This window comes from Mustela erminea, chromosome 2, assembly GCF_009829155.1.
Source record: "Mustela erminea isolate mMusErm1 chromosome 2, mMusErm1.Pri, whole genome shotgun sequence".
Classification (NCBI taxonomy): domain Eukaryota; kingdom Metazoa; phylum Chordata; class Mammalia; order Carnivora; family Mustelidae; genus Mustela; species Mustela erminea.
The window spans coordinates 4,586,999-4,610,656 of record NC_045615.1 but is presented as its reverse complement, the minus strand read 5'-3'; the positions used below and the strand labels follow the sequence as shown (position 1 = coordinate 4,610,656).

General features: G+C 36.8%; 1 protein-coding gene across 1 annotated transcript in view; it reads right to left on the bottom strand.

Annotated features, from left to right (window-relative positions):
* Window positions 1–5,609: 5,609 nt before the first annotated feature.
* Window positions 5,610–23,658, bottom strand: part of ADAM7 (ADAM metallopeptidase domain 7) — an 85,734-nt gene continuing 67,685 nt past the window's right edge. Inside the window, exons 18-23 of the mRNA XM_032332059.1 lie at window positions 18,459–18,539; window positions 17,387–17,465; window positions 16,763–16,868; window positions 16,295–16,394; window positions 10,934–10,990; window positions 5,610–5,738 (exon numbers count right to left, since the gene is read on the bottom strand). Coding sequence (XP_032187950.1) covers window positions 5,610–5,738; window positions 10,934–10,990; window positions 16,295–16,394; window positions 16,763–16,868; window positions 17,387–17,465; window positions 18,459–18,539 — 552 coding nt within the window. The remainder of the gene's footprint in view (window positions 5,739–10,933; window positions 10,991–16,294; window positions 16,395–16,762; window positions 16,869–17,386; window positions 17,466–18,458; window positions 18,540–23,658) is intronic.

Genomic DNA, 23,658 nt, shown 5'->3' with positions numbered 1-23,658 from the left:
ACATGGTACACTTCTGAGGCTGGGAATATGCCTGCTCCCACTAGCTCCATCAGCTGCCTCATAATTCAGAGGGCATCTGGTATAGTACTCGGTATTTCTCAGAAGGGAGGAATCAGAAGTCCTAGACTAAACACTGCTCTGGGCCTGCATAACAATCTTAAAATCAAGACCTGAAAATTGTCTCCAAATAGTTAACAGCTTTTCAGAACAAAGTTCAAGAATATGTATAGGAATACAAAAAAAAAAAAAAAAAATCCAGAACCAATAAAGGTGGCCTTCACTGTGGGTGGCATGTAACTAACATTAAAGAGGCAGGAGCATAGGACCCTTATGAGTAGGAAACGCAATCAAAACCAAACCAGAGGGCGCCTGGGTGGCTCAGTGGGTTAAGCCGCTGCCTTCGGCTCAGGTCATGATCTCAGGGTCCTGGGATCGAGTCCCACATCAGGCTCTCTGCTCAGCAGGGAGCCTGCTTCCCTCTCTCTCTCTCTGCCTGCCTCTCCATCTACTTGTGATTTCTCTCTGTCAAATAAATAAATAAAATCTTTAAAAAAAAAAAAAAAAAAAACCAAGCCAGAACTGACACAGATTCTGAACGACCAGACAAGGTCATTGCAATAGTTACCATACCTCATATAGCTAAAGATTTCAGGGGAAACATAAAATATACAAAAGGTATTAAATGTTTGCATTGGTTTAAGACAGAGACATGGATGATTTTGTTGAATAGAAATGGTTTAAAGAAACTTTCAAGGAGAATGCCTCTTCTCCCTTGCCTTTTCTCCCTTGAAGAGCTTTTACTGGGGCTCAGAGTGAGTTGTGTCCTGAGCTCAACAGGGAGAGTCACAGAATCTGTGGAGTTTGGGGGAGAGCTCTGAGGCAGGAGTGTGTCTGAGGATGGACAGGGGCGAGCAGCTAGGGGAATCCGGTGTCCTACTCCCAGAATTACTGACATTTTCACTGTTTTCCACTAGTTACCTAAACTCATTGTGCTTTCTTTACATTACTTAAGAAAATGTAACATTTCTTTTAAAATAAACCACTATTAGATGAACTTATTTTATATTCTACCCTGTGCTACTGATACAGGATTCTTCTATAGACAATCAGCTTCTAGCATAGCAGTTGAGTAATTTGAATAGGTAATTTTAAATCGCTTTTTAAAAAAGACTTATTTATTTATTTGAGAGAGAGAGCGTGTGTGTGCATGTGTGCGTGCGAGTGGGGGAGGGGCAGAGGTGGAGAAATCCTTGAGCGGATACTCTTTTGATCATGGAGCCCAATGCAGGGCTCCATCCCAGGACTCTGAGATCATGCATGACCTGAACCGAAATCCAGAGTCAGACATTCAACTGACTAAGCCACGCAGGCGTCCCCTAATCATTTTTTTTTAAAGGAAAACTTAAATGAGTAATTTTTCCCAGTTTGCTCTTATTATCATATTACTTCACTATATTTACTTAAGAGTCAGTTACAATATCTCAAACTTAACACATTATTACCCCCAGTGCCACCTGGTTCTCCTTAGCATTCTTTCTGGATGAAAGAACCAATGGAGCTTCATCTACATGAAACAGAAACCTACTGGCCAATATCAGCTTTCCCATCTACCTCAGCTCTGGTCCCTCACTTAGTAAGAAAGAAGCTATGGGAAGCCAGCCTCTTCTCTTTGTTTCTACCATTCCTGGAATCAATGAAGTTTGGTGTCTTCTAATCTGGGTCAGTCTACTAGTTTCTCTTTAATCCAGCTTTCATAAATATGACCGTCTTTTTCCCCTTCAAATACAAGTTTGATCATGTCACTCATTTAAATCCCTTAAGTAATTCCCACTAACTTTAAGATAAACACGGCACAGTAGATCCCACGCAGCCTACCTTCATCTTGTCCTCATCTCATGAATTGCTGTAGACCTTATAATTCTCACCACTCACTACGATGTGGTGCTTGCACTTGCTGGTCTGCTTGGACTGGCTGATTCTCCCTGGAATCCTAGTTCTCTTCTTGGCAACCTGTACATTTGTTAAGTTCTTGATAAACATTTGCCTTTCTGAAGGAGTCTCCATTCTACCAAATAATATACACCTCCTCTTCCTTTCCCCGATGGGTCCCATCCTCTGCCTTCCTCCTCTCTGCCTTCGTCATGTTATTTTAGGACCATCCATTCAGAAGCCAGTGTGTTTTCCATGAGGCTTGGGCTTCTTAGGGCAGAGCTTTCTACACCATATACCTTCCTGTGCCTAGAACAGTAGCTCAAATATAGTAAATGTGCCAGTGAGTACATGTTGAGGGATGGAGAAAATGAATAATTAAACAAGCAGAGGCCAAACTGTATCAATCCATATGTGTTACGTATTTTTTTTATTTTTATACCATTTTTTCCCCTCTGAAATCTACAAGGACTATTGGTCTCTGTTTCTAGTTTTTGTTTGTTTGCTTTTAGAAGAGTCATGGAGGAGTCCTAGTGAAGAGCATTATAGCTTTCGCTGGAAATGATGTTGTGTGGATTTACCGTTTTATCATGCTTCTTCCTGAGCATTCTCTCACTTGAAAATGCAAGTGAGGGGTGCCTGGGTGGCTCAGTCATTAAGCAGCTGCCTTCAGCTCAAGTCATGATCCCAGGGTCCTGGCATCGAGCCCCACATCAGGCTCCCTGCTCAGCAGGAAGGCTGCTTCTCCCTCTCCCACTCCCCCTGCTTGTGTTCCCTCTCTCTGTGTGTCCTTCTCTGTCGAATAAATAAATACAATCTAAAAAAAAGAAAAAAAGAAAAAAAAAAAAAGAAAATGCGAGTAAACTCGGGAAGTCGTATGACACTGGATTGGGCTTGTGTCTGATTATGCATTTCTGAAGGTGGCATAATGAGTCGAAAGGTGTCCAGCTGGTGCTATTTTCAGCATGGAAACCTGTTAAGCTACCAGGCAGCATGAACAAGATGGAATGGATTGATTTCTTTGTCTTCTGAATTGGTTGGCAGTGCCTCAATATCGAGGTATCAAATTTGCTCAATGAGCTATTTGGGAGATTATTTTTTCCTTTTCTCCACCAGCCTAAAGACTGCAGTAGATAATGATATATTAAATTATGTCCTCCTTCAGAGAGAGCATCAGACACATTTCTAAGCTCAAATTAATATCCGGCCACTTTCCCTGGTAGACTTGAAGAGGCATGACCTGAACCAGAACTTCAATTTTCTGGGTTTGTTTGTTTGTTTTTAAATCTCATCAGCACTGGGTAATGAACATCAACCTGCATATCCAGAGGCTGATGCTGATAATATGAAAGAAAGGAATAGTTTAAATATGGGGTGGGAATGACTTTAAATGCCAGAAAATTTACCCAAAGTTTTTGTATTTTTCTATCCAGCGAATCCTCTTTGTTGGAATGAAAGTAGACCTTTGAACACTTTTTTCCTCCTGTAACCATCATTTTGAAAACCTAGAGACTATAGGAAAATGAAAATAATACCTTCCTTTTTATCACAAAAACCTAGGCCTGCCCATTGCATTTTGTCAGCCATTTCCTTTTCTAGATCAAAGGTGACTCTCCCAGGAATGAACTCCTAGGTCATTAATTCGGCGGTCACCTGTGATGTCCCTGTCACACTGGTGTGTGAGAGGTCACTTTTGAAACTGGAGTGAGATCTGACTGTGGCTTTGGTCTGAGGCTTACATTCAGATTTCAGGTTAAGCATTTACAGCTGTGTGTCTGAGCACCTCTTATCTTTAGTTTCCTTGTTTGTAAAATTAAAAAAAAAAAAAGTAATGCTTTTCTGTGAAAAAGTACACAGAGCTTTGCAGCGGGTATCTGATGAGAAATGTGTAAAGGTCTAGCAGGTGCCTGGAGTCTGACAGGTGTAGCATGGATACCTCTCTTTCCCTATGTGTTAAAGGTTACCATTCATCAGGTGTGCTCTTCAGTTTATTAAAACAAGGAAGAAGGCTTCATCAGAGGGTGGTGCTGCCTCTTCATTGACTCTTGCCATCCCCTGATCCACCAGCTGCTGCCCAGAGTCAATTAATTCTGTGGGTTTTCTTTTCTTTCTTTTTTTTTTAAAGATTTTATTTATTTATTTGACAGACAGAGTTCACAAGTAGGCGGAGAGGCAGGCAGAGAGAGAGAGGAGGAAGCAGGCTCCCTGCTGAGCAGAGAGCCCAATGTGGGGCTCGATCCCAGGACTCTGGGATCATGACCTGAGCTGAAGGCAGAGGCTTTAACCTACTGAGCCACCTAGGCGCCCCAATTCTGTGGGTTTTCTTTCCCTGGGTACAGACACTGGAGGCAGCAACAGATGTCTTTCCCAGGCATGCTAAATTGAAAACCCTGGTTGAGAAAAGTCTTCTAGAACCTTCTAGAAGTGGTAAGACATAGAAAACATTCCTTATCACAAGCACCCCCTTGGGAGTGGCCAGGAGAATGACAAAAGGTGCTAACGTCTTGGGTGCATCCCCAAATACAGTTCTACCACAGACAACAACGTTGCAACCAGGCAGGGTCTGCTGAATCAGGAGATGTATGTGTCCTGGCTTCCCTTGCGGTGTAAATCCATGCACCATTGTTGGGGTCGCTGCAAAGGTTGGGAAGTTTGTGGATGGCAAATGTGAATGGGAGCGAGATATATTAATTTCCCTTACACACTAAGAGTGTTGGACGGGCCTGGCTTTTTCCCGATCGAAATTATATTTACACCAAACAACATGCCAGTGATTAAAAGCATGCTCTCTGGAGATGGAATTCCTGGGCTGTTATATCCTGGGTATGCTATTTCTTTTCTTTCTTTTTTTTCTTTTTTTAAAGATTTTATTTATTTACCTGACAGACAGATCACAAGTAAGCAGAGAGGCAGGCAGAGAGAGAGGAGGAAGCAGGCTCCCCGCTGAGCAGAGAGCCCGATGCGGGGCTCAATCCCAGGACACTGGGATCATGACCTGAGCCGAAGGCAGAGGCTTTAACCCACTGAGCCACCCAAGTGCCCCGGGTATGCTATTTCTTACCCTCTCTCTCTTTTGGCAAATTATTTTACTTTTGACCTTGGTTTTCTCAAAGTACAAAATGATGATACTAATAATTAACTCATGGAGTTATTTTAAGTCCAAAACATAATATGTATGAAGTGCTTAGAATAATGCCTGACAAATAATATGTACTCAGTAAATGCTATATTTGCTCTCCTTGCAACAAATCACTGATACACTTGAGCAAAAAGCACTGGCTTTTGAACGGACTTACCTAAGCTCCAAAACAGCTCTGGTACTGTTTCTTTCCACCTAGCACTCCTATCATCCTACGAAGGCCTCCTTTTCCATATCTTTTGTTCCTGGAGACCCCTGAGGTTTAAGATTATATGTATCTTCTTTTCTTAGCAATCAATATCCATTAGGTATAGCTCACAATTACAGCTTTTCCTGGAGAAAGATATTAATGGATTCTGTCAAGACCAGGAGACAGCCACTTCCCTACATAATGGCTCTTGAGTTTCCTAAAAGCCTAAGCTTCCGCTAGAAAGTGATCAGGAAGCTTCCAATAAGCTCAGGAGTCTAATCAATATTTCTCACTCTTGGGTGGTGATTTGTAGAGGGGGACATCAATTGTCATGAATGACCCACCACAAAATCATACGTGACTCACGGGCTGCGGCTTTTCCCGACATTTACTATCCATTACCATTACGTATCCCTGGGGAAAGGGGGAACACTGTCCGATTCCATGGCCACAGCGGCTAATTTGCTGGCCTTCAAAAAACTAAATAAATAAATGAACAGAACATATAAAATTAAAAAACAAAAGCAGAAGTAGACCCCGACAGTGGTTTTCAGGAAATTGGGTTTTTGAGGCGCTGTTGAAATGTTAACTTCAAGACGATTGGACTTCAGAACTGAGCAAATAGGATTTATCTTCCCAATTTAATACCCCATTCAAACTACACAGGCTTTCCGCCCAGCTTCCTTTGGTTCAGGGGCTCCGTCTCTGGTTTTCTATCCCAACCCACAACCCTGGCGAGAAAAAAAGGCATCTGGCAAAATTCTCCCAGAGTTGCATCTTTAATAACCAGGAACAGAGTTTAACAAACTTCTTGGTAAGTTTATTTCAAGTCAGGATTTTGAGGGTCTAGAGTGTGAAATCTTTGAGCCGGTTTCCGGCTCACAGAACATTTAGTTTGCTCTGTGGCCACCTAGTGGTCGTCCTAGGAACTTCATCAATGGGTTGTGGGGCGCGGACTGCCCCGCCGCGCATTTGCGCCGGGTTAAGGACGTGATCACCGCTTTTTTTTTTTTTTTTTTTTTTTTTTATAAAGAATGTGACTTCTCAATTTTAGCATATCCCAAGCGCATTTTTAAATTCTAGTATCATTTGGCAGCACAAATGCCTTAAGTAAAAGGCAACGGTGTGGTTGTGCGGGGCTGGTTGATATTTAGAATAATGGATGCTGTATAGGGGAATGCTGGTTAGGTTTGGTTTGGTTTTGGATCGCCATCATTGCTCTTCCTGACAGAACTGACGTGAACATATACTTGAGATTCTTTCGCACAGTAGTATTTAGGTAATACACTGCAACAAATAGGAATTCTGATTTATTTTTCTGAGTGTTTTTTAAAAGGACTTGTCCAAACTTAAACTGCAGAATATTGTCCACCCTCTGTCCCCTGTGATGTACAGCCACTATTGTCTCTGCTCAGGTTTAAATTCTTATTTTTGCATTTTACACTGTTTCTCTATGGGTTACGCTGGGTCTGCTTCACTCAGTGGCCAGTGTTTTGGAAAGAGGTTTTGCTCAGATTCTGTGAACCCGTAAAGCTTGGGCCCTCAGTCATGATCTGTCTGTGGGCTGGGGAATGTAGTCAAAAGTTCAGTCCGTTTTCACTCGTTTCTTGGATTTTGGATTTTCCTCTCAGTGGTGCTCTCTGGGGACTCAACCCCATGCCAGCCTTTCTCCAGTCAGCCAAAGGTTTGTGGAGAGCTCCTCACACCTGCCATGCTGCTTTCATTCCAAGATGCCCCTCCCCCCATCCCATTTCTGGCTGGTGCTTTCCTTGCCCTTGCTGAGACCACCATCTCAACCCAATAGAGGGGTATGTTTGTCCTAATTGTCCTTTAGGTATCATCACTATTGCTGATAAATCATCTGAGATCTCATTTCCCAGCCCAAACCAGCCCACTATCATTAAAAAACGTTAATACAAAATTAAATAAAAGGTCTTAGAAGGGGCAGTAAGATGAGATAGACCCTTAAGCTCAAGCTTCTGAAGCTTCCAGATGAATCCACTTCTGTCCGCAGCAGAGAGTAGAGTGACCCAGCTGCAGAGAGTAACCCACTAGCCCCAATCATAGCATCCTGGAACTGTAACAAGCTCAGTCTTAATTGACGCAATTTCCAGCATCACAAAGGGTTCTCTGTCCATGTGTGGGGTGGGACAGCAAGAAGTTCATGGAGCTGAGGAGGAAGACAGAGATCCTCAGATTGTAGGTCCAGCAGGTCTGTGCATTCATAACAGAAGTTCTGTCTGCAACTGTTCATTCAAGGGAAAAGACTCAAACTCTTAGAGGTGACAAGAGCCAGAAATATTAGGGCTATGAAATCATAATTGGCTCCATAACAGAGATGGCAATGGACCTATAAGGGAGCCACTAGTAGAGAGAAGCCATGAAGATGCTTCCTAATCTGCAGACAGTACTGGAAGGAGAAGATCCCTAAATAGAACACATAGTAGTGGCATCTGAAAAAAGTGTAGGTCAAGTCTCCAGGGGCTTGGATAAGTAAAAGGGACAAGCATGGAGAATACTCCCTAAAATAAAAAAGGAGCTTAACTGTCAGAAAGCTTCTGGATTTACTTGAAGAACAGAGGAGAAGATTAGAAATCCAGAGTGATTATCTAGGCAGAAGGCAACGAAGCAGGAGGACTCAGGAGGTACCAGACATAATAGGAGAGAGAGAAGAAATTTAAAAAAATAATAATAAAATCACTAGAAATTAGTAGTTGGCTGAATGTGGAACCCAAGGCAAAGGGGATGGTGAGTTTTTTGGAAGAAATATGACAATAAAAAAAACAGTGAATCATGAAGGTGATCCTTTTATAGGGGCAATAATGTATCACCAAAATACATATTGTTCATCAACATATCGCCTGCTTGAGCAAAATACAAATACATGATTGTCCCTTCGTTTTGGACATCAAAGGACTATTGTTTGCTTTAATGAAGCCAGTATATGTGACACAGAATTTCTTCTTTTCACAAATTTGCATAAAACAAATGAGCTTCTTTTACTTGTAATATGCAATCGCCAATATTCTTTCTTTAAAGATTTTATTTATTTATTTATTTGACAGACAAATCACAAGGAAGCAGAGAGGCAGGCAGAGAGAGAGAGAGGGGGAAGCAGGCTCCCTGCTGAGCAGAGAGCCCGATGTGGGGCTCGATTTCAGGACCCTGAGATCATGACCTGAGCTGAAGGCAGAGGCATTAACCACTGAGCCAACCAGGTGCCCCACCAATATTCTTTCTTAAATGAGTGTTTTTAATTAGAACAAGGAATGTTTATGAACGCTTATTAGGGGCACCTGGGTGGCTCAGTCCGTTAAGCGTTCAATTCTTGATTCCAGCTCAGGTCATGATCTCAAGGTTGTGAGACTTGAGCCCCATGTTGGGCTCCATGTTGGGCATAGAGCCTGCTTGAGATTCTCTCTTTTCCTCTACCTCTGCCTCTCTCTGTTCATGCACACTCTCTCAATCTCTCTCTCAAATAAATAAATAAATGCTTGCCAGGGACAACGTACTGAGTCCCTGCTGTCTTTGCTGATCTCACGCTGTCCTCCCATCCAGTAGTCAGTATGGCAAGAAGAGTTTCATCAAGAACAACCAGCTTTCTTCCTTGATTTGCAGCCTTTATTTATTGAATTAGAAAATTCTCATTTCATACTTGAAAACTTCATTTTAGTAAATGAAAAAACAATTGCATAGAGCTTTAACAGGTAACAAAAAGAAAATAAAGAACACAAGAGAACATGCTGGGAAACACTGGTGTAAGAAACAGCTGAAATAATTCCTGGGACTGCCCCACATACCATCATCGGGGAGGCATAGAGAAGGCTCAGAAATTACATGGTGAATCCTCGAATCTGTGTATTATAAAGATCTCACAAACACTTCACGGGAACTGTGAGTATTTCTTCTCAGATAGAGTTAATTTTCTGAAATTCTTATAACTCTGTGACTTCTGTCAGGTTCATAAGGAATTCTAGAACTTTGGGAGTTTAGAATTAGGTTCCAGGAATTTAACCAGGAGCACTTCATGTCTTCCTTTGCTACTCCCATAATTTTAAGAACTACCCTGTAGTTGAGATGATGATTATTCTATCTCCTTCACTGATAGGACATAAGCTAGACAGCCATCTATCTACCTTTTAAATATTTAGTGGAATCAGATGACTTCTGCACTGAATTTCTTGGCATTTCTGCAGGAGAGAATTTCTTTTAAACCAAAAGTAGTGGTAATCATGTCAGATTCCAATTAAGGTAAGTAGTTTTATGTTCCCAAAGAAATAACCTTTCATAAGCAGTGTTTTGCTTCTTAGACTCAGGGGTGTAATTTCATATCCTCGAGGTTTTGAGTCTTTTTTAAGTAACTAGATTGACATTTTTTAGGAAAACATTAGATCAAGGAGACTATTTTTACATTAGACTAAAAAGCACTGGAAAAACTTTAAAGAATTATTTTTGTAGCATATTCTACACTACAGGTTGTAAATTCTATAGGTAAATATCACTGAAAGAAGTTGTTTCTTGTTAACATTTTCTTCCTTGATAAGAACTTTTGAAAAACTGCCAGAAGTTTGTGCAGCAAATACCTAGGGAAGGTTCGGAAGATCTTTCAGCCAGAATTCTCAACGTAGCCTTGCACAGCCATTTTGGATATCCAATTTCAAGCTCTAAATGGAAACACATGGTTAAAAAGAAGTTATTTTCTCCAAAGTCTATAAGCATGTTATGTTTCAGTTACTCATTTTTATCTTCTAATTATAGTAACTTTTCTGGATTGTGTTGTACTACATTTATTCATAATTTTCCATATATCTTTAGCCATGGCTAATTAAACAGTCATTATAAGATGAACAAGCCTATTAAGAAAATCATTTTGTTTTTCATTACACGAATTCAAACAGTTTGCTTGCACTAAGGAGCATCTTTCTCCACTCTTCAGTATGAGACAGGTCTATCCTTACGAGTTGGAAGTACCATTAGAAATGTCCTTCCTTCTCCATCTCAATAGAGAAAGTGTATTGGGCAAGATCCCTTGTAAGAATATTTTGTGGAGGAAAGCTTCCTATTAACCAGTACATTGGAGGAACCCAGCAGAAATCAATGAATGGATGAATGAATTCTGAAATGTAGCCAAACAATGTTCATTTTTGTCTCTCTTTTACAAAAATCACAATTTTTTGGATAAATTTTCTAACATATCCATAGCAATTTAAAAGTGAAATCATCCCTCAGATATAGTCAGTTATTGATTGGGTAAGTGACATGCTGATGAAGCTATCATGAAATAGCTGTTCAGGAAGAATGGACCATCTCTTGACCAGTGCTACTATGTCCTTTAGAATCCTTCATGAAAACCCATCAGTGCGCATACCCTGGGCAAGAAAAGTTTGAGAAAGAAGTATTGTTTTTGTTGCATTTAATGTGTGTTAAGACTGACAATATCAAATTCTAGCTTGCTCCTGTGGTCCGGTCAGAAGCTCTTGGACTGAAACCTGCTTGGTGGAATCACTGTTAGAAATCTTAGCATATCAGAGAAAACATTTCCAACCATCTTATTCTTCTGGTAAGGACAAAAGGTGTTCCTACTCAATGAGTAGGTAAAGAACACAAAGAATGCTAAATTTGACAAGTTAAAAAATGTGTGTGGGGGCGTGGTACCATCAGTCACAGGAGCCTACCATTTTGGCACTTTGATTTGGATCAGCGATTCCTCTTGGATCTTTATTTGCAGGTTTCTGTAATAAATAAATTTGTTGTGTCAGATCTCACGCATAGACATATACACACAAACACATACATGCAGACTATCTCTTCCTGATAGATGAAAAATCTAAGGAAGTTTGTAAATTGCTATGGAGAGGAAGGGAGGATGGTTCTGGCCAGTGAAGTCTTAGCAGAAACCATTTTTCTTTATGAACTTTGTGGTGGGTCTCTCCAACAGTGCATTTAGTAAGAGATTTCCAAACATTTTTCAAGAACTAGGGCTTTCATTGAGAAAACATTTCTGTTGAAATCCCAGTAAAAACAATATATAAAAATGGATTGGACTGGTTTTAAGTGGGGATTGGGGAGAAATGCTCATTGAGCGCCACCCCAACTGTAGGGCATACTCTGAGATCATTCTGTGTTATAAGAAAATTCTGTGGAACCACGGACTGAAAACTATCTTAATAACACTCTTTTAGCCATTAATAATGAAAGCATAATAAAAAATGTTGATTTGAAAAGAAATACATTGTCAAAAATCTTGCTGATTTCAGTGCCCAGCTCTGAATAATTGTTCTACTGTGGACCTTGAAGATACAGAGACTCTAGCAGTTCAGGGGATCCTAGAGATCCTGTAATAACTCTTTTTTGACTCAGTTTCTCAGGCATCTGCATGCTAATTTGGCTCATGTGTTTCCCTTTTATTAATATTTATCAGGGAATACACTTCAGTCAGTGGAAAGCCCTCAGGCTGATATGGCCCCATTGGAAGCCATCACTGGTTTTGACCCTTGAAAACCTGGGCGGGGAATAGGGTAGGGTTTGTGAGACAGTTATCCCAAAATCACCATTTGGGGGCCAAAGAAAACTCAGTAATTGTAATAAATAATCAGTTAATGCATTGTTTTAAAAATGTCAAAACTAATTCCCAAGAGTTCATGATGAACACAATGTCAATATTTTATGTAAAAGACCATGCATGACCAAGCATGACTTCCTCATGAGCTTCTCAAACTAATTCCAGTCCTCCTGATAAGTGGGGCCTGTTCTATTTCTTCCTCAAATCAGACAGCGATTATTATATTATTGGACTTATTCAAGGACCCAGCAAATGGTTAAGGGGCACCAAAATTTTTATTGAAATGGCCATAGATCAGTACAAGCAACAGAAAGAAGATAAGGGACCATACCAGTGTGATGTAGTGTGGACTTGAAAAACTGGTTGGAAGCTGCTCCAAGGACTCTGCAGTTATTTGCTAGTGAAAAGAGATACTATTAACTTGCAATTAGTATTCAAGCAAGTATGACTATTTCCTAAGTGCTCAATATAAATTTTCTAACTATCTCTGGGATGCAACCTAGTAAATGTACAAATACTAAAACACATGGGAACAATATTCTTCCCTAGGTTATTCTCTTATAATGAAGGAGTCCAAGAACTTATAAAACAAACTTATATTAGAGAAGAGTGCAAGTTTCTTTATGAGTTATGATGAAAATTGCACAAGGCAAGTCTTTCAGCCTCCAAATCTTAATCAAATTGTCTTAATGTCCGAACTTCCATAACAAGCTCCATCCATTTTGGACCTGGAAGGTCTTTGAGGACCTCCAGAACTTACTGTTGTAATACAGATATGCTTGGATGAGGTTATCCTCTCTAAAGTATTTTCTGTTAGCCTCCAGTGGACATTAATATAACTAGAAAGCATGATCTGGTGGAAATAGGACCTGCCTAGGAGAAGTACTGGGTGGCAGAAGAAAAAAAAATTAAGCATTATTAATGTAAGAGGGAAAGGACATCAAAAGACCTTTCCCAAAGCACAATTTTGCTGAAAACTGGCCATTGAGGGGTAACTAATGTATCAAATAAGCATCAGCTAAATCACTGTTATTTATACAATTTTCTAACAAATAATACAAAAAGCCTAAATGTGAGATTTGACACTACAATTCTCCTATACAATCTGTGTTTATAAACATATTATGGCACATATACCATTAATAGTGAATTTACTTTATTCATATATCAAAATATATTTATTAAGCTCCTCTTCTGTGTTCCCTCATTTAACTAAAATGTCAAAGCATTTAAGGAACTTGCAATCTAGAAATGGAAACAAATATGCCCCAAGCTCCATGTGAATCTCTGCTTGACTTCTGTGAATACTCATTATTGATCACAGACTCAGGGCACTTTTCCCCCCCGACTCCTCTCCTGGAGCACAACTCTTTTTCATATTAATTCATGAAGCACGTTAACATGCATTAAGCACTAAATATTTAGAAAGCACTGTGATAAGTACCTTTACATAGTTTCTTAATTAAACCTCAAGGCACATATTCAAGACTTATATCAGCATCACGAAATCTACGTGTAAGCTTAAAAAATTATCACACAATATTTTCCATCTATTCCAGTGGACAATTAAGACTTGCTTTATCATCTTGGTGTCATCACTGGCATAATAAAAAATATAAACAAATAAAAATAATAAATCATCCCACAACCAGAGAAAGATTAATTAACCATCCTTAAATACTTGAGTACAGGCATTTCTGGTATACTCTCATTTGTGTGTTTCTGGGGGTGGAGTGGGACCATGTTCTGCATTATTATGAAGAAACACAGGGCTTATGGGACAGGTGGAGTTGGGGAAAAGCATTCAAAACCTTTGGAGCTGTGTAACCAGACCACCACTAACAACAACAACATCAAATGCTAATTTAAAATACTAGTATTATCATATTTTCATTGGCATTTTCATGTAATAATGGTCAGCTAATACTTAACCTCTGAATTTAAGGCTTATAGTCCCTCCTTCAAGATAGTCGCAAAGGGTAATTTCATCAGTATTGTCTTATCAATAATGATTTCCTCAATAGTTAATTTTTTTTTAAGGGAATGAATTTGTAGCTTCTTAATTTGGACACTCACAGTTTTTTTCAATGAGCTGAATGCACTAGAAATCATAGCTGTTGTTAAAGGCAGTTAACAAGCCACTAACTATGGGGACTTCTGCAAGATTGTTGACATCTTCATATATTGCTAAAACGGTTATTTCAACCAACTTTTTTCCTTTCCTGTAAAATATGCACAAAGAAATGCACAAATACTAAGTGTAGAGGATGGATTTTCACAAATGAGCAATGAAAGTTGCTCAAGTTGCCCAGAATCAAAAAATAAAACTTTATCTTTTTCTCAGAAGATTCTCTCTTCCCTGTGGTAATCACTACCCTGTCTTCTAATACCATAGATTAGCTTTGACAGTTCTTCAACTTGATATAAATATAAATATTTGGACTTGACATCTTCTGAACAGTGTGTTTGTGAGATTTATTCATGTGGTAAAGATCAGTAGTTCATTTATTACTCTTTCTCTGTAATGTTCCATTGTATGAGTATATAGCATTTTGTTCATGCCTTTTACTGTGATTAGACATTTTTATTGTGTTCACTTTTTGAAAATATGCTATTGGACCACAATTGTGAATGTTTTCCCATGGGGCTGCTGGGTCATAGGGTATATGTATGATCATTTTTAATACTTTGTACCAATTTCCCCCAAGGTTGGAAAAGTTTATATAGAACTAATATTATTTCAACATTATATGTTTGGTAGAATTCACCATTTTTTCGTGGAAAGGTTTTGACTACAAAGTCACTTTTCTCTGTTATATACAGAGCTATTCAGTTTATCTATCTTTTTGTGAATAAGCTTTGGTGATTAACAACTTTCAAAAAATTTACTATTTAATTACTATTAAATATATTAAATAAGAGTTATTTAATATAATATATTAAAATAAGAAGTTTCCAAATTAATCTCCATATGCAAAATATTGTTAATTTAATAAGGTATACTCTCCTGAGATTTCACCTTTATGATTCCTGATAGTCATGCTGACTCACTTACATTCTTCTGCTCAGTCTGACTGGAAGTTTATAAGATCCATTAATTTCTAGAAAATAGCTTTTGCTTTTATTGTTTTCTTATGTGATTATTGTTTTGCTTTGTTTTCAATTTCATTGGTACCCAGTACTTGTTATTTCCCTGTCCTCCACTTGCATGGAGCTTTGCTATTCTTCTTCTTCTTTTTCCTTGTTTTTTGGCTTCTTAAAATGAAAACTGATATCATTGCTCTCATACCTTACTTCTTTTCTAACATAAGCATTTAGTGCTATAAACTTTCCTTTAATTACTGATTTCACTACTTCCCACAAGTTCTGGTAGGTTTTGTTTCCTTTTCCTTTAAAGTATTTTCTGTTCTCCTTTTTAAGGTTTTTATTTGACCCAAGTGTTTTTAGAATTTGTTTTTAATTTTCAATTGGGGATTTTCCCAATATATTTGTTACTGATTTTTTAAAAAAATATTTTATTTATTCATCTGACAGAGATCACCAGTAAGCAGAGAGGCAGGCAGAAAAAGAGGAAGGGAAGCAGGCTCCCCGCTGAGCAGAGAGCCTGATGCAGGGCTTTATCCCAGGACCCTGGCATCATGACCTGAGCCGAAGGCAGAGGCTTTAACTCACTGAGCCACCCAGGCGCCCTTTGTTACTGATTTTTTTTTTTTTCAAGATTTTTATTTATTTATTTGACAGACAGAGATCACAAGTAGGTAGAGAGGCAGGCAGAGAGAGAGAGAGGAGGAAGCAGGCTTTCTGCGGAGCAGACAGCCCGATGTGGGGCTCGATCCCAGGACACTGGGATTCTGACCTGAGCCGAAGGCAGAGGCTTTAACCCACTGAGCCACACAGGCGCCCCCCCCTTTGTTACTGATTTTTAATAAAATTTTATTTTGAAAGCATATTTTGTATGACCTCAATTCTTTTAAATTTGTTAAGACTTGTTTTATGTCCCCAGGTTCCTGGGTGGCTCAGTCATTTAAGGGTCTGCTTTCAACTCAGGTCATAATCTCAGGGTCCTGGAATTGAGCCTGGCATCTGGCTTCCTGCTCAGTGGAGGGTCTGCTTCTCCCTCTCCCTTTGTCCCTTCTCCCTGCTGGCGCTGTCTCTCAAATAGATAAATAAAATCTTAAAAAAAAAAATAGACTTGTTTTATGTCCCAAAATAAATTTGTGTATGTGAATTTTTCCAATAGTGCACAAATCAATATTTTGTTGAACTAATATATGCTGCTCTGAAATAGAGTCTTGGTTTGCTTTTGTCCTGTCATCCTTTCCTTCCCCACACGTAGACTGAAGGCTCCATTGGTGTGGAATTATGTTAAACTGTTGTTTTCTTGTCACTTAGCTTAGGGCTAGTTCCACTTCAAATACACATGCAACTGCTTTTTAAGTCGATTTATTAACTATTGCAAATGACACTTGCTTACATGAAGGGGATGAATATCAGGGAAAATTGGCTCAGTTCTTGTCTGCTGCTCATCACCAAAGTATCCTTTATTCTCCATTCCCAATGTATCTCTAAGTGGGCTGTCAAGAAGGAAATTGGATATTGACATAAGTGATAGGATTAGTCTGTGGTTAATATTTAATCATCTAGGAGATTTCTAAAAGATTGATACTCAGGTTACACTCTGGAACAAATCTGAGGTAGGAACTAAAATTAGAATTCTTTTTAGAAATCTCTATGATTCCAATGTGCAGTGAAGTTTGGGACCCATTGGGATAAGCATTTGGAGATGAGAACATAAAAATGTTAGTTTTTCAATTTACTGTTACTCTTACTTTGTCCTTAGTAAGAGGCTTATACTTCTCCCACCTAGAGTTTCATCATCTGTGGTGACAAAGCTTATATCTTCCCAGTAATGGTCCCATTACAACACATAGAAAATACATACCTCAGAATTCGCTTCAACTTAATACATTTTTGGTGATGAATTAATAATACAACTACCCCAACACCAATAATAACCAGGACAAGCACAACCACCAGGATGGATATATCTGCAATATTAAAAAACAAGTTTTAGCCAGGACATCAACTTTAGGACGGTGGAATATTAACTGAGCTGTTATAATCCAGCTTCTCCCTTCCTTAAGGACTTTAATTCCTCCCAACTCCATTTTTAAAAAAAAAAATGTAAAGCAAAAGACCAAGGCATTACAGAAATTATTATATGTACTAGCCATTGACAGTCCACCCAAGAGTCCATTATGTTTAAAACCACAATCAGTAGGAAATGTTATGACTGTCAGTTATTATTAACTGACTATAGAAAAGGCCTTGTTGTGTTATGGGCTCTTAGAAGATCTATCCCAAATTTAACTAGAAGAAGATATATTAATTCTAAAAGGTAATTGTTGTAAATTCAAATTTGGACATTTAAATATGTGAAATAACTAAAATACCATGCAAATCCACACAGAAATACAACATATACATATTAGATTTCAAAAATAAGGTGGAAAGCTTTGTTATTGTCTTTTGATATATGCAAGGTATTATATCCTAGGATGCTCACAGGTAATATTTAAGTTTTTTCCCCAATCCACATGTTTCTGTTCTTCCTCACATTGGCACTCAAGTTCATGGTCATCCACCTGGAAGAGCAATCAGTCATAATTTTATCAAATTATGTGTGTGTGTATTGCATCTCACTTTGCTTAGTTTTATATCACACACACAGATGCACTCACACATACATTCATTCTTTTACTGATTAATTATCTAAACTGTATATCAGAATCAACCTTTGGTAAAAAATAAGCACACAAAATTACAAGAAATAACCACTTTTGAAGATGGCCTTTGGGCATGAAAATGATTCCAAACCAGATAAACAAGACGGTTTGACTTCTCTTTCTAGAAGGCCTCAATCTTATTAAAGGAACAGCCCTGCTAGAGTTACACATAGTACTGGGCAGTGTTAATTGAGGATATATATATATATAAATATAATTGAGAAGAGAGAGATATGTATATAAATACATAAAATATATATGTATATTTATATATATTTTATATGTATATATATTATATGTAATTATATGTACATTTATGTGTGTGTATATATATATCCAATAGGAAATATAAGATAGGAAAAAAGAAATTCTTTTCCAACTCTCTCTTTCTCTATAATATATATGTATATTATATGTCTATATATTTTAAATATATATATAAATGTATATAATGTACATATATACATAATTTTTTGTTGTTTTGTGAAAAGCTTTAGGTTAGTGTTGACATTGGTATAATTTAACTATAAGTGACATGGTAAATCCAACTTTAAACATTAGGTTTAAACTTCATAGGTACATAAGTTACTGGATTTCTAGATTACCAGTCCAATGATAAAATATATATATACAATATAGGCAATATCTATGTGTAATACTGGTTTGGGTCTTTAGATCAATTTTATGGAAGATACATGAAAAAATGGATTCCAAAAATATATTTGATTTAAAAATCACCACACACATGCACTCACACACACACAAACAAACACAAACACCATGCCCAGCAATGAAGTCCTATGTAAATAAACAACTGTCAAGACATTAATTTAAAAAGGAGTCAAATCTTACAGCTTTTTCGTCACATTGAGAAGAGCAATTGGTTGAGTTGTAGACCTTTTCAAGTTCCACACATTCACCATTGCTGCACACCTGGAAATGAAGTTACCCATATGAATTAATAACTTACTTTTAGAATTTACATGATTTTTTCTTCTGTAAATGACCACATATAGAATCTTTTGTAGAAGAAATCTTCCATATATGTTTGTCAGATATTTGAAATGAATATAGTATACATTCAAATACTGTTCCATGCAAACTCCTAATAAAAATGTCTATATCCTTCCTAATTTTTCAAATATTAATCTATCAAAGATTCTATAACCATAGGTACAACAATTTCTTTTATCATTTGTATTATTTTATGTTGATTTGATAATATTCCATGCTTGCTGTATCAATTAATTTTATTTATGCTTATTAAATCTATTTTAAATTTTGCTTTTTATTTTTTGTACATTTTATAACCAAATTATTGTTATTTTTGTTGCTTATAATTATTACCTGGCTTATCTTCATTCATTATTTAATTTCTACCTTTTATTTTTATTCTTACCCACTTCTTCTAAAAAGCACATAAAAGGAAATGCTTTTCCAACTCTATTGAGGTATAATAGACAAATAAAAATTATATACTTTAGAGTACATATTATGATGTTTTGTTATACATTGCGAAATGTAAAACAACCTAATGAACACATCCATTACCTTAAACAGTTACTTTTTTGTGGTTGGAACACTTAAAGTTTACTCTCTTAGAAAGTTTTAAGTATATATTACAGTATCTAACTATAGCCACCAAGATCTACGCTAGCTCCTCAGAATTTACTGAGAACATAGTTTATACTCTTTGACCAACATCTCCTCATTTCCCCCACCTAGCAGCCATCATTCAACTCTCTGATTGTGACTTTTACTTTTCTTTTTTTAGTTTCCACATATAAGTGAGATCATATAGTATTTACTTTTTTGTGACTCGTTTATTTTTGTTAGCATGCATGAAATGTCCTCCAAGTTCGTCCATATTGTTGCCACTGACATAATTTTCTTTTTTTAAAAAACTAAATAATATTATATATTACATATTTTAATTATCTTTTTACCTGTCAAAGGACGTTTAGATTGTTCCCATATCTTGGCTCTTGTAAATATTGTAAATAAAGGTGCAATGAGCATGGAAGCACAGATACCTCTTCAAGATCTGATTTCAACTTCTTTAGGTTCTGTGTCCAAAAATGAGATTCCTGGAGCATAGGGTAGTTCTATCTTTAATTTTTTAGGGAACCACCATACAGTTTCTATAATGGCTATGCCAATTTATATCCCCATCAACAGTGCACAAGGGTACTCAAAAAAGAGTACCCCACATCCTCTCCCACATTTTTATTTGTTATTTTTTGATAATAACCAAACTAGACGGTATGGGGTAATACCTCATAGTGGCTTTGATTTTCATTCCCTTGAATGTTAATGATGATGAACTCCTTTTCATATACTTGTTGGTCATTTGTATAAATAACCAAACAAGTCCTTTGCTCATTTATTTTTTTGAATTGGACTATTTGGGGTTTTATTGCTATTGGTTATATGAACTACTTTTAACTTTTATCTGTTAATCCTTTATCAGATATATGTGGCCTGCAAATAATTTTCACATTCCCTTGATTACTTTTTCATTTTCTTGATTGCAGCCTTTGCTGAAGAAATCTTTACTTTGATATAGTCTCACTTATTTATTTTTGCCTTTTGGCCTGTGCTTTTGTTGTCACATACAAAACATCCAAACCTGGGCTTTTCTTTGTTGGAAAATTATTAATTATTATTCTGATTTCCTATTTGTTCAGATGTTCTATTTCTTCATCATTTAGTCTTGGTACATTGTATGCTTCTCAGAATTTATCCATTTCTTTCAAATATTCAACTTGAATAATTATTCATAGTATTCGCTTATAATACTTTTATTTCTGTGATATCAGTTGTAATTCTCCTGTCATTTATAATTTTTTTTGAATCATCCCCTTTTGTTTCTTGGTTAGTCTACTTAAAAGTTTGTCAATACTGGGGTCGCCTGGGTGGCTCAGTGGGTTAAAGCCTCTGTCTTCAGCTTGGGTCATGATCTCAGGCTCCTGGGATCGAGCCCCGAATCGGGCTTCTGGGATCGAGCCCCGCATCGGGCTCTCTGCTCAGCAGGGAGCCTGCTTCCTCCTCCCTCTCTCTCTGCCTGCCTCTCTGCCTACTTGTGATCTCTGTCATATAAAGTAAATAAAATATTTAAAAAAAAAAGTTTTTCAATTCTGTTTACCTTCTAAAAATTAAAACAATTTCCTTAAATTTTCCTGTTGTCTTTCTTGTTTCATTTATTTCTGCTCTAAAAATCTTTATTTCCTTACTTCTCCTAACTTTGGGCTTAGTTTCTTCTTCTTTTTCTAGTTCCTTGAAGCATAATATTAGGCTGTTTATTTAAAATTTTTCTTTTTTCTTAATGCAGGCTTTATTATTATATACTTCCCTCTTCGAACTGGTTTTGCTGCATTTCATAAGTTTGCTATGTAGTGTTTCCACTTTCCTTTGTCTTGGATATTTTTTGACTGCCCTGTCAATCTCTTCTTTATTCACTTGTTTTTCAGAAATCTATTTTTCATTTTCTAAATATTTGTGAATTTTCCAAATTTCCTCCTGTTTTGATTTCTAATTTCCTACCACTGTGGTCAGAAAAAATGTCTGATATTATTTCAGTCTTCTTAAATATGTTGAGACTGTTTTGTAGGCCAACATATGATCTATCCCAGAGAATAGTCCAAATACACTTGAGAAAAATGTGCATTCTATGATTGCTGAATGAAATATTCTGTATATATCTGTTAGGTCCTTTTGGTCTGTAGAGTTATTCAAGCACATTGTATTCTTTTCGATTTTCTGTGTTGAAAATTAGAAAGTTGGAGAAACAAAAGAAAAAAGAATAAAAACTAGTGAAGAAAGCATATGGAACCTATATGACACCAATGACAAAAAAAGAATGTATCCCAGAAGGAGAAGAGAAAGAGAAAGAGAAAGAGAAAGGGAATAAAGATTATTTTAAAAATAATGGCTGAAAATTTGCCAAATACTGGGAAGGATATCTACATTTAGATTCTGAAATTGTTGAAAGTGGGGCATCAAAGTCTCATACTATTGTATTGTATTTATCCTTCCTGTTTATATTTTCTGTATATATTTTCTTTATATATTTAGATCCTCCAATGTTAGGTGCATATCATATATACTTAGAACTGTTATATCCTCTTGATGAATTGAGCCCATTATCATCATATGGTGATCATTTTTGTTTTTTTTGTGTGACACTTATGATTGAAAATATATTTTTTCTGATACAAATATGGCCACACTGTTCTCTGTTGCCCTTTTCATGCAATATTTTTTATCCTTAACTTTAAGCCTGTGTCCTTAAACATACCATGAGTATTTTGTAGGCCATATATTGTTGGATACTGGTTGTTGATGTTGTTTTTTAAACCAACAACCAGTCTGTGTCATTTGAATAGATAAATCTAGATTGAATGTAATTATTGATAGTTAAAAACTTACTGTTTTCATTGTTAATTGTTTTCTGAGTGCTTTATAGTGTCTTTGATCCTTTCTTCCCTCCTCCTCTCTTCTTTTGTTCTTTGCTGATTTTTTGCAGTGGTATATTTTGATGTTTTTTTCTCTTTATCTTTTGTGTATCTACTAGAGATTTTTTTTTAAATCATTGGCATACTTTTACTTCTCTTCCCTCCATATTTCATGCTGTTGATATCACATTTTGCTTGTCTTTATATTGTGTACCCAGTATCAAATTATTATAGCTATAGTTTTTTTTAATAATTTTTGTCTTTTAACTTTTATATTAGAATTAAAATACATTTATACACTATCTTCACAGTATTAAAGCATTTTGAATTTGACTATTTACCTTTACTAATGACTATTATAGTACAAATGTTTCATGCTGTTACTCAGCATCCTCCCTTTCAATCTGAAGTGTTCCCTTTAACACTGTTTATAAGGCAGGTATAGTTTTGTTGAACTCCTTCAGCTTTTATTTAAGAACGTCTTTGATTCTCTTTCATTTCTGAAACATAGCTGTGTTGGATATAGCACCCTTAACAGGGCTTTCTTTGTTTTGTATATTTATTTGTTTGTTTTGTTTTGTACTTTGAGTACATTATCCCACTCTCTTTTGGCCTGTGAGACTTCTACTGAGAAGTTTATTAATAGTTTTATAATATGCCTTCTTATATGATGAATTGCTTTTCTCTTGTTTTCTAAGTTCTCTTTCTGTCTTTGACTTTTGATGGTTGGTTTATAATGTATCTCTGGATACTCTTTGGACTAGTCTCTCGTGGGGTCTTTTGAGCTTTCAGAATCTAAATGTAGATATCCTTCCCAGTATTTGGCAAATTTTCAGCCATTATTTTAAAAATAATCTTTATTCCCCTCTCTTTCTCTTTCTCTTCTCCTTCTGGGACATACATAATGCATACATTCATTTTTTGTCATTGGTGTCATATAGGTTCCATATGCTTTCTTCACTAGTTTTTATTCTTTTTTCTTTTGTTTCTCCAACTTTCCAATTTCAAGTGACTTATTTTTAAGATTGCTGACTTTTTTCTTCGTAATGATCCAGTCTGCTGTTGAAGCTTTCCATTGATTTTTTCATTTCTATAATGTATTTTTTAGCTCCAGTATTTCTGTTTCACTTTTTTTATGGTTTTATTTCTTTGTTAAACTTATGTTTTTCACACTTTGCTTTCTTGATTCCATTTAGTCATCTATTTGTGTACCCTTGCATCCTTTTGAACTTCTTTAAAATGATTACTTTGAATTCTTTGTCAAGAAAATCTTACATCTCCATTTCTTTGGGATCAGTTGCTAGAGCTTTATGAGTTCTCTTCAGATGATATTATGTTTGCCTGAATCTTTGTGATCTATGTACTACTGCATTGGTGTCTGTGCATTTCAAGGAGCAGACATCTTTTCCAGGTTTTACAGATTGATTTTGTTGGGTAAAAGCCTCCTGTTGTATCCCTTGGGCTGGCGTGATTGCTTCCAGGATTACAGTTGAGTGAGACTAGGACCAGGTTATGTGGCTATCATCTGGTCTATAGTAGGATTTGCAGTTTACTGGTCTGTGAATAGGGATTTGGGTAAATGTGGATTCTGCATAGTA